This window comes from Vulpes lagopus, chromosome 1 (assembly GCF_018345385.1).
Source record: "Vulpes lagopus strain Blue_001 chromosome 1, ASM1834538v1, whole genome shotgun sequence".
NCBI classification, from domain to species: domain Eukaryota; kingdom Metazoa; phylum Chordata; class Mammalia; order Carnivora; family Canidae; genus Vulpes; species Vulpes lagopus.
The window spans coordinates 132,034,184-132,046,951 of record NC_054824.1 but is presented as its reverse complement, the minus strand read 5'-3'; the positions used below and the strand labels follow the sequence as shown (position 1 = coordinate 132,046,951).

The 12,768-nt window shown below is 42.2% G+C and overlaps 1 protein-coding gene and 1 non-coding gene across 2 annotated transcripts; one reads left to right on the top strand and one right to left on the bottom strand.

Moving 5' to 3' along the window:
- Window positions 1-741: 741 nt before the first annotated feature.
- C1H18orf21 (chromosome 1 C18orf21 homolog) lies at window positions 742-8,181 on the bottom strand. Its single transcript, XM_041745275.1, has 5 exons — window positions 7,939-8,181; window positions 7,830-7,852; window positions 4,396-4,595; window positions 3,049-3,245; window positions 742-941 (listed from the first exon to the last, which is right to left on the bottom strand). Exons 1-5 carry the CDS (start codon window positions 8,013-8,015, stop codon window positions 788-790), a joined length of 651 nt encoding a protein of 216 aa, XP_041601209.1. The 5' UTR covers window positions 8,016-8,181; the 3' UTR covers window positions 742-787.
- A 2,812-nt stretch (window positions 8,182-10,993) lies between these two features.
- LOC121474851 lies at window positions 10,994-11,100 on the top strand. Its single transcript, XR_005983557.1, has one exon. It is a non-coding gene; the product is annotated as a U6 spliceosomal RNA (small nuclear RNA).
- The last annotated feature ends 1,668 nt before the right edge of the window (window positions 11,101-12,768 follow it).

Here is a 12,768-nt window from a genome sequence, read left to right as displayed (position 1 = left end):
AGAAGTTTAAGTTTTAAATTTTTAAACAGCAGAGAGATTGGAAACAGTTTATAAAGTATCTAAATTACTTATTTAAGGAATTTTTAAAAGAAAGGTGGAATACAACCCTAACCTATCATTTTAGTATATCTGCATTCCAGGAAAGATTTAACATAGCTAAATCGTTACTATGTTATATTTTGCTCTAAATTTTAAACCTAGAAATAAGTCTTCACCAGAGCAAATGAAATGCCACTTGTGATAAAATATTGCTTGGAACAATAGAAAGTTGTAAAAACGAAATTTGGGGTATCTGAATGAATTACAATTAAGAATGCTCCATATATTTACTTCTGCATGCAAAATAGGAATAATGTTCAGCTTTTACAAAGTTATGCAGATGATTGAGGAAAAACAAGGATCACGTACTTGATTCTTTGTCTGAATTAGCAATAAAGCCAAAGACACCGAGAAAGGAGTGAACAGGCCCTCTCCTAAAGGTCTCAATGTCCTTATGAAAGAAAATGACATTCCTTTGGTCATGGTACCTTACCTTTCTGGCTAACCTTTCTGGAATATCTTTCATATATTTTTTATTCTTACAACAACCCTGTGATGTAGGCAGGTTTTGGTTATTCATTTTCATGAGGTATTTTCTGTATAAATACTGAAAAATGCCCAGAAAAGTTTGTTCTTTCTGTTCTCCGCTGTTCCATGTACTTAATGAATAAAAATTTTAAGAAAGATGTTTTTAGGGCTAACTTTAGTTTCAGAATTGTATTAAACATTTATTTTCACAGCCCATCTTTTACAAAGACAATAAGAAATTCCTGAAGTCCACCTTTGAGTTCTTTTGGGATTCACTTTGACTAAGCAACATTTTGAGTTGAGAAAGGTGTTTCTTTCTTTTGCTCATATTCTTTGAGGCGCAAGTGGGTGTTGATTGTCCAGATGTAGGTGTCCTGAAAACAAACATAAAACCACACTTAGGTATACTGATAAATACGTTTTAAAAGTGCTTTTCCTGTTTAGACTACATAATTGCTACTAGAATCCTTTTCTACATTTGTGCATTATGGCCATAAACGAGCAGTGGCTGGACCCAGCATTCATTCTTCTTTTGTTAAAAGTCTCCTCACTACATAGGCTTTAGGGAACATTCAGGAGGTATACTGGGTAGTTCTGGAAGTTTCTGTCACACCCAAAGAATGCTAAAGGTAAAGTGTCATCATGTCTGAGTTCGCTCTAAGTCTGGCATCAAGATTCATAACCATTCAAAGGATTTTAAAAACATATTTCTTCACAGCTCAAGACCACTTCCTTTCTCAAAAGTGAAGAATTTCAATCTACACATGCAGGTACCACTCCATTGTATCTCCCCACCTAGAATGTAAGCTCCAAAGGGCAGACTTTGTACAACTAACTGTATATTCCACCGCTTCTTAACAGTGCCAGGCACAGAAGAGGCCTTCTAAAAATATTCGTTGGATAAATGATTCCCCAGCTGCTGTGTGTGTATTTTTGTTCCCTTCTATTTCATGCCCTCCAATTGTGTTTCACACCCGTGAAACTTTATTGGGGTTTGTCAGTCTGATCTGATCCCTCTTCTATTCCCCATCTGTCTGATAAATGTGAACTATCTTTCTCACTCCTGTATATATCTAAGAAGCAGTCTGGCCTAAATGCAAGTGAATTATTTTAAATATGCCAAATTCCTTTTTATCTACATTTATCCAATAAGGTAGAAGCTTCTATGAATTCCTATCATGCCAAATATCAAAATAATTAAATCAAAATATAGAAAAACTGACTTGAAATTGTAATTCTTATCCAATTTTACAAATGTCAACCCAATATAAAAAACTCAATTCAGGGGCACCTGGGTGGCTCAGTGGGTTAAGCATCTGCCTTTGGCTCAGGTCATGATCTCAGAGTCCTGGGATCTAGCCCCACATTGGGCTCCGGCTCAGCGGGGATTCTGCTTCTCCCTCCCACCCCTGCTCATGTGCACTCAGCACGCTCTCTCTCAAATAAATAAAATCTAAAAAAAACACAACCAAAAAACAAACCACCCTCGCTCAGTAAACAGATAATTCAGTCCTTGCTGCATTTTGCTATTTATGTTGAAGAAATTACCAGACTCAGTTTCTCTTTTGGTACAAAATATTCAAAAATTCCTTTCCCAGTTTCTATGAAACTAAATTTACTATCACAGTGAATAAGTACTGTGCACTACAAAAATAGTTCAGTGCTCGGTCATATAGTTAAACTTATTAACATCTGACAAATCTCTATTCAGTGAGATTTCCACAGGAATTTCCGACAGAGAAAATACCAAGAACAAAGGTTTAGAGCAGGAATGTAATTGTGAGTTTACTTCACTTCAGTTTTGCTAACACATAGGATGAATCAAGGCAAAGTAAGAAAGCAGATGCACTGGTACCAGGTAGGAAGGGCTGGGAAACCATGCTGGAACATTTGCTCTACGTGCTATGGTGTGAAGTGTTAAAGGCTTCTCACTGGAATGGTGCTTTAGGGAAATTATCAGACTAGCAGAGTTTGAAACTAGAAGCAGGAAACTACTGTAGGAGTCCCAGCAAAAGGTGAATATAGACTGAACACAGCAGGAGGAGAAAAGGAGAACAGATGCAAACCCAGAAGGAAGGGCAGATAGAAACTGGTGACTAACTGGACAAGGACCAAGGGAGTAGGAGCTGTCTACTCACCATTTCAGGTCAGACTGTCTACAAGGGCATGTTCACTAGAAGGATGAGCAGCTTTGAGTAGTCAGCTGTGGGGACATGTTGGGGGAATAAAGTGGATATATTTGGCAGCAGCTGGGAACAGGCCCAGAGAAAGAGAAGTAGAGGAATATACCAGGAATATAAGCAGACGTGAGAATGAAAGATACGTGAGCATAGGACATTAGAGAAGAAGAGGGTATGGAAGGAAAAACCGAGGGCCAAGTCCTGAGCTGCGTGGCAAATTTAGGAAGTGTATATTAAACAAAGGAAATTAGAACAAATGAGTTCACACCAGCTATGCAAATAGCTTAACAAATTGGGATACCTGAATATCGAGGCAGGGCTCTTGCCTTTGGAACCATACATATGACTCAGCTTTGCAGAACTCGGAGTCTTTCTCTCTGGTGTCTTCAGGCTGAGCTTACTCGTAGGAGTGGTAGGACTGCTCTTCAGTGCTGAGAGAAAGCTTCTACTTTTACCATGATGTTTAACTGTTCTGTTGCATGTTTTACAAGTAGTCAACTACCATAAAAAGAAGAAATATTGGGCCTGATTTCTCTTATAATTTAATCCAATAAACTACATGTTCATTAAATTTCTGTATGTAAGGGACTACACCAAGTACTACTGGGTAAGTAAGAGAGGCTGCCCTCAGGGAGTCTGTAAACCAACAGCAGCAATCAGACAAGATACAAATTTAAAATGAGAAAATCTTCAATAAAAAGTTACTAAACATTTGTATTTAATTTAAAACCTTTTAGGACACCTGGGTGGCTCAGTGTGGTTATGTGTCTGTTTTTGGCTCAAGTCATGATCCCGGGAGTCTTGGGATCGAGTCCCATGTTTCTCCCCATGCCTAATAAATCTCTGCCTCTCTGTGTCTCTCATGAATAAATAAATAAAATCTTAAAATTTTTTTAACATTTTCATTTTTATTTTTTAATTTATTTTAAAGGTTTTGTTTATTTTATTTTATTTTTTAAAGGTTTTATTTTTAAGTAATCTGTACACACAATATGGGGCTTGAACTCGACCCCAAGACCAAGAGTCACATGCTCCACCAACTGAACCAGCCAGGTGCCTCCTAAAACACCTTTTTAAAGATAACAAAGAAATATAAAGCCTTGTTTCAGGAGAATGGAAGAGACTGTGACTAATACCCATTAGCATCTGGAAGGATGTTCTTTTTAACAGCAGTTGACATTTAACATTTGTTGCAGAACTCCAAGCTATTTTCCAATAAAACATGGCAAATTATCACTGAAAATTTAAGTGACCCCTTCAAACCTTTAGTGATTCTATAAATATATGTTTAGATCAATTAATAAAACCAATCAAATTAATTCTCACATCTCTTTACTTCATTAATTCCAGAGGCTGACTTATCACGGTCAGAATTTCATAATGTATATAATTATCAAATCACTGTGTGTAAACTTGAAACTAATATGTCAACTATACTTCAATCAAAAATTTTAAAAAAATAAGCTTTACTCCTGATGAAACATCAATCAACAGAAAAAAATTATGTACATATTTTGACAATCTAAATGTCACAGGGCTCACAGTTACACAAACCTCTGAGTTAATATGTAGCCTGATCCTTAATCAACCTCATTTTAAGTAAAAGAAAATTCTAGTTTATTTATACATACAAGAATTGAAATCTTACCAATACACCTTTGGAGTCTTTGTATTTTTTCAAAATTTTTGCTTCTTTAAAACTGAGTGTACAATTTCTTGCCTCTCGGTTAAGAAGTTTCTGTATTTTGGGTGTTAGTCTGGACTTAGGTTTGAGGCGCACTCTAGAGTTATCCAAAACCAGAAACTGGAAACAGTATGGACATGTTCCTTCAAAAGTGCTGTTATCATCTGAAATTATACAAATGAAACTCATGATTCAGCAAATCAGAATATTTTGTTATCTCAAATAGCCAATATTCAATGATAAAGTATACTATTTAGTATGAGGAGATATAATATTCTCCTTAAGCAAACTCAAAATATGAGACAAATTTGCAACAATTTATATTGCAAAACACTGTAATTCTATCCATTCACTCCTTTAGCCACAGGTTAAGTCCCCACTCTTTGCTATCTTACTCATTACTTGTTACTAAGTAATAGTAACAAGTAATAGTTACTTGTTAGATAGTAGATAGTAAAAAGCTATCTCACCAATTTTACAAACATATTTATCACAAATCAATAAATTATACTGATTTTTTTAAACAATTAGCACAATTTTGTGATTTGTGGGCCAGACTTTCTGCAGGTAGCTCTCAGTACAAGGTTACAGGACAACAGACTTGCCCCAGCATGTTTATGCAATCAAGACAATCATCTTCCATGCTAGGCTGAAGAGTCAAATATGGAATAAAAGATCTGCTATCTTGGGGTGCCTGGGTGGCTCAGTTCATTAAGCTTCTGCCTTCATTTTTTTTTTTTTTTTAATTATCCCCAGCCCCGGCCCGAGCCCCAGCCCGAACCCTGGCCCCGGCCAGCGGAAGCTTCTGCCTTCATCTCGTCATGATCCCAGGGTCCTGGGATTGAGCCCTGCATTAGACTCCTTGGTCAGCAGGGAGCCTACTTCTCACTCTCCCTGCCACTCCCCCTGTTTGTGCTCTGTGTCAACAAATAAATGAAATCTTAAAAAAATAAATAAAAGAGCTGTCTTTTTTTTTTTTTTTTAAGATTTATTTATCCATGAGAGACACAGCGAGAAAGACAGAGACATAAGCAGAGGGAGAAGCAGGCTCCCTGCAGGAAGCCCAATGCGGGACTCGATCTTAGGATCCCAGGATCACGCCCTGGGCCAAAGGCAGACGCTCAACCACTGAGCCACCCAGGTGTCCCGAGCTGCTATCTTTAAATAACTCAAATTCTAGGGGAGCCCTAAGCAAACAAAAAAAGATCAGTAACAACTGTAACACAGTATGATTAAAATGCCCAGGAAACTATTAAACTCTGTATAGACTGGCCAGAAACACTTCAAAGAAGTGGTGGTCAAATAATCCAAGTATCTGTACTTGGAGATGGCATCCCTTACTGGTAAAAAGGGCTTTCAGGTAGAAGTACAGTGAAAAAGAAAGCATGGTTATTAGGGAAAGGTGAGGGTGTGATGCAGCTGGAAAGGAAGGTGGGCACACCATGGATTTATTCAACAAATACTTATTAGTGAACACTCTGCTAAGTATACAACTAACTACCATGCTTGTAACTCAGCTCTGCCAATTTTTTTTAAATTTTATTTATTTATTCATGAGGGGCAGAGAGGGAGAGGCAGAGACACAGGCAGAGGGAGAACCAGGCTCCATGCAGGGAGCTCAATGTGGGACTTGCTCTCAGGATTCCAGGATCATGCCCTGGGCCGAAGGCAGGCACCAAACCGCTGAGCCATCCAGGGACCCCTCAAATGTTACATTCATTCATTTACTGAGTATTTGGAAAGTGCCAGGCAGAGTTCTGGGCGCAAGAGTCAGGACAGTGAATAAAGGACAACTCATAGAGAGAGAAAGTAAATATAGCAACACAAATGTGTAGTGTGCTGGGAAGAATAAAAGATTCAAGGGCAGCCCAGGTGGCTCAGTGGTTTAGCGCCAACTTCGACCCAGGGTGTGATCCTGGAGTCCCGGGATCCAGTCCTACATTAGGCTCCCTGCATGAAGCCTGCCTCTCTCTCTGTGTCTCTCATGAAAAAATAAAATCTTAAAAAAAAAAAAAAAAAAAAGATTTGAATAGGGAGTGGCAATGGAGCTGCTGTAGTTTGTTTTTGTTTTTTTGTTTTTTTGTTTTTCTTTTTAGATTTTATTTATTCATGAGAGACACAGGCAGAAGGAGAAGCAGGCTCCATGCAGGGAGCCCAACATGGGACTGGATCCCGGATCAGGCCCTGGGCCAAAGGCGACGCTAAATCGCTGAGCCACCCGGGCGGGCTGCCCGGAAATACTGTAGTCTTAAATAAGGTAACCAGGGAAGGCTTTGTTGAATAACATCTGTAGAAAGCAGAAGAAAATGAAGATGGAATCCACACAGATATGTGAGCTAAGAGTTCCAGGCAGAAGGAAGGAAGGGAAGCTGCGAAGGCTGCAAAAGAGCAAGAAGGCCTAACAGTGCTTGTAGTTGAGCAAAAAGGAGAAAGGAAGTCAGGCGAGGTAATGCAGGCATTTGGTGTAGGGCCTTGTAATCCTTCCAGGATTTTCACTTTTACTCTGAATTGGGAAGTCACTTGAGACTTTGTGGCAGAGAACTGACACGATCAAGCTTAAGTTTCTCCTGCACTCACTTTGGCTGCTCAATTGAGAATGGATGTAGAAATGCCTGAGAGCTGCTGCCCCACAATCCTGCTATTAACTTGGTCCAGGGTGGTAAAATAGATCTGTGAGAAGACGCCAGGTTCAGAACATATTTCAAAGCCGGCGCGATTTGCTGGCATTGGCTTGGGGAAGACGACTTTTAGGACGCCAGGAATGGCCCCAGGGTTTGAGGGCTGAATTAACTAACTCCAAGGACGGAATTACCGTTTTACTGAATTGGGAAGAACTGGGGGAGGAGGACTGTGTTGGGGGGTAAAGCTCCATCCACTTCTGGCCTGAGAGACATTAAAAAGGTGTCAACGGGGCGCCTGGGGGGCTCAGGTCATGATCCCAGGCTCCTAGGATCCAGCCTCGCATCAGGCTCCCTGCTCAGCGGAGAGCCTGCTTCTCCCTCTCCTCCCCACCTGTGCTCTCTGATGCTATCTGTGTCTCTCAAATAAATAAACAAAATCTTAAAAAAAAAAAAAAAAAAAGGTCATCAAGAAGGCATCTGGATATGAGTGTAGAAGCGGGAGAAGTCTTGGTTGGGCGCATACATTTGGAAGTCCTCAGTATAGTTTAAAAGCTAGGACACTGGATGAAAAGCTGTCACCAGGGAAGGGGGTGTAACTAGAAGAGGTCTAAGGAACTTGGAGTTTTCACTAACAGAAGGCTCTGGGAGGGCGGGAGGGGCGGTTATGAGGGCAGTGGGTCGACGAGGTTTCCCTTCTGGGTCATCCTGAGCGCCGCGCGGAGCTGGGGCAGCGGGGCGACGACAGACCGACCCACAACCGACGGACATTCTCCCTACCGTGCGACGAGCTGTAGGCCCAGCTGCAAAGGAGAAGGAGACCGGTGAGGGAGCAGAAGACCCCGCCGTGCCGCCCTGCCGCCCGCCCCCCATCCCGCCCCGCTCTTACAGGAGATACCGGGCCTGGCCCGGGCAGCTGTCGTGCAGTTGCCGAGCCGCAGCCTCAAGGTAGTGCTTCTGCCTCATTGCCACCGCCGCCCCCACGACACGAGCAATCTCCGGAAGCCGGGTTCGCAGCCCGCCGGACCTTGACTTCGGAATCCGCGCTCCCTCCGGAAACTGGCGCCGGGGGCTGAGGAGTTCCGGCGTCCCCCGCTCCCGCCCGGCGCGCGGGCCCACGGTCTCCCGCCCCCAGGCCCCGCCCCCAGCCCCAGGCCCCGCCCCCAGCCCCGCGGGCCCGCGCGCATGCGCCGCAGACCTGCGCCTGCGCGGAGCAGTGTGCTTCAGGTCCCGGCGGCGACGTCGGCGCGTGGGGTGTTGAGTCCGCCTCTCGCTCGCTCCTGAGAGCGTCCCCTGCGGTGCTCTTGTCATCTCCTCCCCCGTCGCGTCGCCTTCTAGATTCTCCATCCGGGGAATTGGTCTGGGCCGGGCGGCGGTGCGCGGGGCCGCGAGCCTGGGAGGGGACCAGGCCAGACTGCCCTCGGGGCAGCACAAGCCAGCTTCCTCCTTTCCTCGTCCTCAGTGGGAGTGCGTCTTCAGTGTTGGCAAACACTGCTGTTACCGGGTTTGGAGGCCTTTCTGTCGCCCTGTCGGAAACCCCCTCCCCGTTCTCCTCCCCTCCCGGCCCCCGGCCACCCCGAGCCCGCTTTCTGGCTGTATGGGCTTATTCTGGACGTTTCTTGTAAACAGAGTCATTCGTAGGCATGATCTCTCGTGTCTGGCGTCTTCCACTTAGTGTGTGATGTTTTTGAGGTTCATCCACCTTGTAGCTTATGTCAGAACTTCATTCCCTTTTATGATTGAATATTACATTATATGTATAGCAAGTGTTGTTTATCCATTCATCCATGATGGACATTGGGGTTGTTTCTACCTTCTGGCTGTTGTGCAATATGCACAATCTGTTTTCTGTTTTGTTTTGTTTTTTAATTTTATTTATTTATTCATGAGAGAGAGACAGAGAGAGAGAGAGAGAGAGGCAGAGACACAGGCAGAGGGAGAAGCAGGCTCCATGCAGGGAGCCCGACGTGGGACTTGATCCCAGGACCCCTGTGTTGTGGGTTTGTTTTTTTTTTTTTTTGGATAAACACCTAGAAGTGAAAATGCTGGGTCATATGGTAATTCCATGTTTAGCAGTATTCTAATTTCTTCACATCTTCCCCAACTCTCATTTTCTACTTTTATTTTGTAATTTTTTTTTTAATTCTAACCATTCTAGTGAGTGTGAACTGGCCTCTCCGTGTGGTTTTGATTTGCATTTCCCAATGAATAATGGTGTTGAGCATCCTTTCACGTGTTTGTTGACAACTTGTATATTTTCTTGGAGAAATGTCTATTGAAGTCCTTTGCCCGTTTTAAAACTCGGTTGTTTGCCTTTTGTTGTTGAGTTGTTAGAGTTTCAAAAAATATGTTCTGGGGGTGCCTGAGTGGCTCAGTCAGTTGAGTGATTTTATATATATATATACACATATATATATGTGTGTGTATATATATATATATATACATGTATATATACCGGAGACTAGACCATTATTTATCCTTCATTTTTGATATCCGGAGGACTCAAATTGAGATAGGGAAACTGAAAGGATTCCATTTCTAGAACGGTTGAATTTCTGCTGTTTTCTGCAAGGCCCCATTTGCTCATATTCTGTATTTCACCCTGCATTTGAATAAACCAAAGAAGCGATGTTCCCACTCGAAGAGTGTGACAAGAAAGTTAATCATTCGTTGAGTGTTGTCCTAGGCATCCAAATACCTGTTAACGTCTAAGAAGAACTGAATCTCAAACATGTTCCAGGACATTAGCTTTGAACAAATCTCACCCAACACTGGCAGCAATACCCCCACCTTCGATGATTTATGAAATATTATCTATTATTCACCTGTCACTCACCTTTGAATTCGACAGTATTCTGGATTCCTGAAGGAACATGTACATGGTACATGTACATGTACATGTATGAACATGTCATCCTTTCCAGTATGAACCCCTAACCCCAGGTGATGAAGAGACTGACTTTCCTTTCCTTTCCGAGTCTCCCAGACACTCTGCCTGCTATACTCTGTTATTTACACTATTCAATAAACTGCTTTTACCTCCCACTTCTGATTTCTTTCCTGCACAAAGCCAAGGATCCTCTTGGCTGGTCTTGTGGGGCCTCCTTGTAGTCCTTGGACCTGGCCTGTCTACGTCAAAATGACAACAGAAGTTTGTAAAGAGAAAATACACATTTACATCTGTATAGACATATTTTAATTTTTCAAAAGAGAATTTATTACATCTGCTCTTCTCACCTTTCCATCCTACTTTTCTGACTGATCAATATTTAGCAGTGACATCTTCTCTGTGTCCACATATAAGTAAATGGATGAGTGTGTAAAAAATCCCCTCTCACTGCTCCCCCCACACTAAAAAACCAAAACATATATGAAAAAGGTAAACCGAAAATAGAAAGTTATTCCCTTACTACATAACTTGCCTTTTTCTTAACCATAGACATCTTTCCAGGTAGGTACATACATTTTTGCAACAGCAAAAATCTTATATATACTGGTATTTTTAATTTTATTTTTTGTCTGAATTCCTAAAAAAACTATAGAGCAGAATGGTATGCACATTTTTATTTGCCAGATCATCCAAAACAGGTTGTAGCAATTTGCATTCCCAGTATCAATATCTGAGAAAGCTGGGTCAAACTGGTTAAGCCATTGGTTTACCTAAGTACTAATCACATAAAGTCTCTTTTCATATGTTCCTTGATGCTTTGCATTTTCTCCTGTAAAGACAAATATTCTTTTGGGTTGTTTATTAGTTTCTAGGAGATCTTTGTGTTTTGGGGAAATTTCTCCTCCTCTGCTTGTCATATATAATGCAATACTTTCTTACCTCTTATCTTTGGCATGGTTTACAGCATTTTTGCCATACAGGATTTTGCATGTAGTCAAACGTTTTTCATTATTGGGTCGGGGTTTCCTGTGTAGCTTTTAAAAAGCCTCATGTAGTGCTTGCTTCGGCAGCATGTATACTAAAATTGGAAGGATACAGAGCAGATTAGCATGGCCCCTGTGCCAGGATGACATGCAAATTTGTGAAGCATTAAAAAAGATAAATAATAATAAAATTTAAAAGCCTCATTTATGCCAAGACTAGACAACTATTCATCCAAATGTTTTTCTCATGCTTTTCTAGTTTGATTTCTTCCATGTACATCATTAATCAATATGAAATGTATTTTTACTTAAGTATAGGGTAGAGCATCTAACTGACACATTTTTCCAGATGGTTAGCAAGTTATATGGATCTCTCTTACTAGGTAAATTACTCTTTTGCCAATGGAATTGAAGTTTTAAAAAATGTAATGGACACTGAATATGTGCCAGGTACTTTTCTAAGCATCTTACTTTGTAACTCATACAATCCTCATAACCCCATTGCATAGGTAAAATGCCGATTTATCACAGATAAGCTTTTTAACATAGTTGCATCTGTTTCTGGATTCTTTATCCGCTTTGCTAACCAAAACAGCAGAAAAGAGGAGAGATGTGCTGCACGCACGCCTACTTCCCCTGCCCCCCAGCACACTTTCCTTCAGTTCTCTCGCCTCAGAGCACCACACTCCTCTATCCAGATGCCTCCTCAGCATCTCTGCTTGCGTTGCAACTTGTCTTCTCAGACGCGGTGTGGCCCAGATGGTACTCTTGATTTCCCCCACCAACCTGCCCAGCCACCCAATCTTCCTCTGTCTCAGCCTCACCAAGTGCCACTGGGGCTTCCTCTGCCCACCCTTTGCAGCCAGTCCACCCTGGGGTGCCAGCTCCCCACCAGGAGGGAGATGGGGTCTCTAATTCTGCATACCTTAGCCACCTTCTCCTTTTGCCTGCACCCCTGCCATAGCCCCCAATATTCTTTTCCTGCATCCTCTCTTGCCTGCTTCCTCCCTCCCAGTCCATTCTTCACAGGGCAAATTGGCTTGTTAAAGCGTAAATCATTTTTTGGGACAAGGAGTGTCCTTGCTAAGGGTTTCCAGGCTCCTCATTGCACCTGGAACACCTGCATGGTGTTCCATGCAGATGCAGTGCCACTGGTGCACTCCTCATTGCACCAGATCCCTGCATGGCTGGTTGCTGCCCCACTTTAGACCTCTCCTTGTCTTACCTGCCCACCCTCACAATGGCCCTGCTACACTGTCCTCTGATCCTCAACATATCCTGCTCAGATCTACCGCAGAGCCTTTGCTATTCTCTGCTTTGAGGGAGTATCCTTCCCATGGCTCCTTTTCCTCATCATTCCAGTATCAGTTCAAATATCACCCCCTCATGAGGCCTTCCTCGGCTACTAGAATAACACCCCCCCCAACACACACCCTTGCCCATCCAGTAACTCTCTGCCATAATTGGTGTTTATTATTGACTCTGAAATTATTATTCACTCACTGTTTACCTGTTCCCCTCCTGAATGTGAACGTATGGCAGCAGGACTTGCTGGCTGCCCCATACATGGACCCCAGCCCAGGGCCTGGCACAGAGCAGGGGTTCAATAAAGATTTGCTACAAAATCATAGTGGAAGGAAAGGAAGTTGAAGGGGTTGAAAATAAAACTAGATTGGCTATGAGTTAACAATTGTTAGCAGTGAGTTGGGATGTTGAATTTTGTCAAATGCTTTTTCGTATCACTTGAGATATGTTTTTTTTTCCTTTATTACCTAAATATAGTGGGTTACACTGATTGATTTTGTCATACCAACTCTGTATTCCTGGGATAAAACCTACTTTCTCC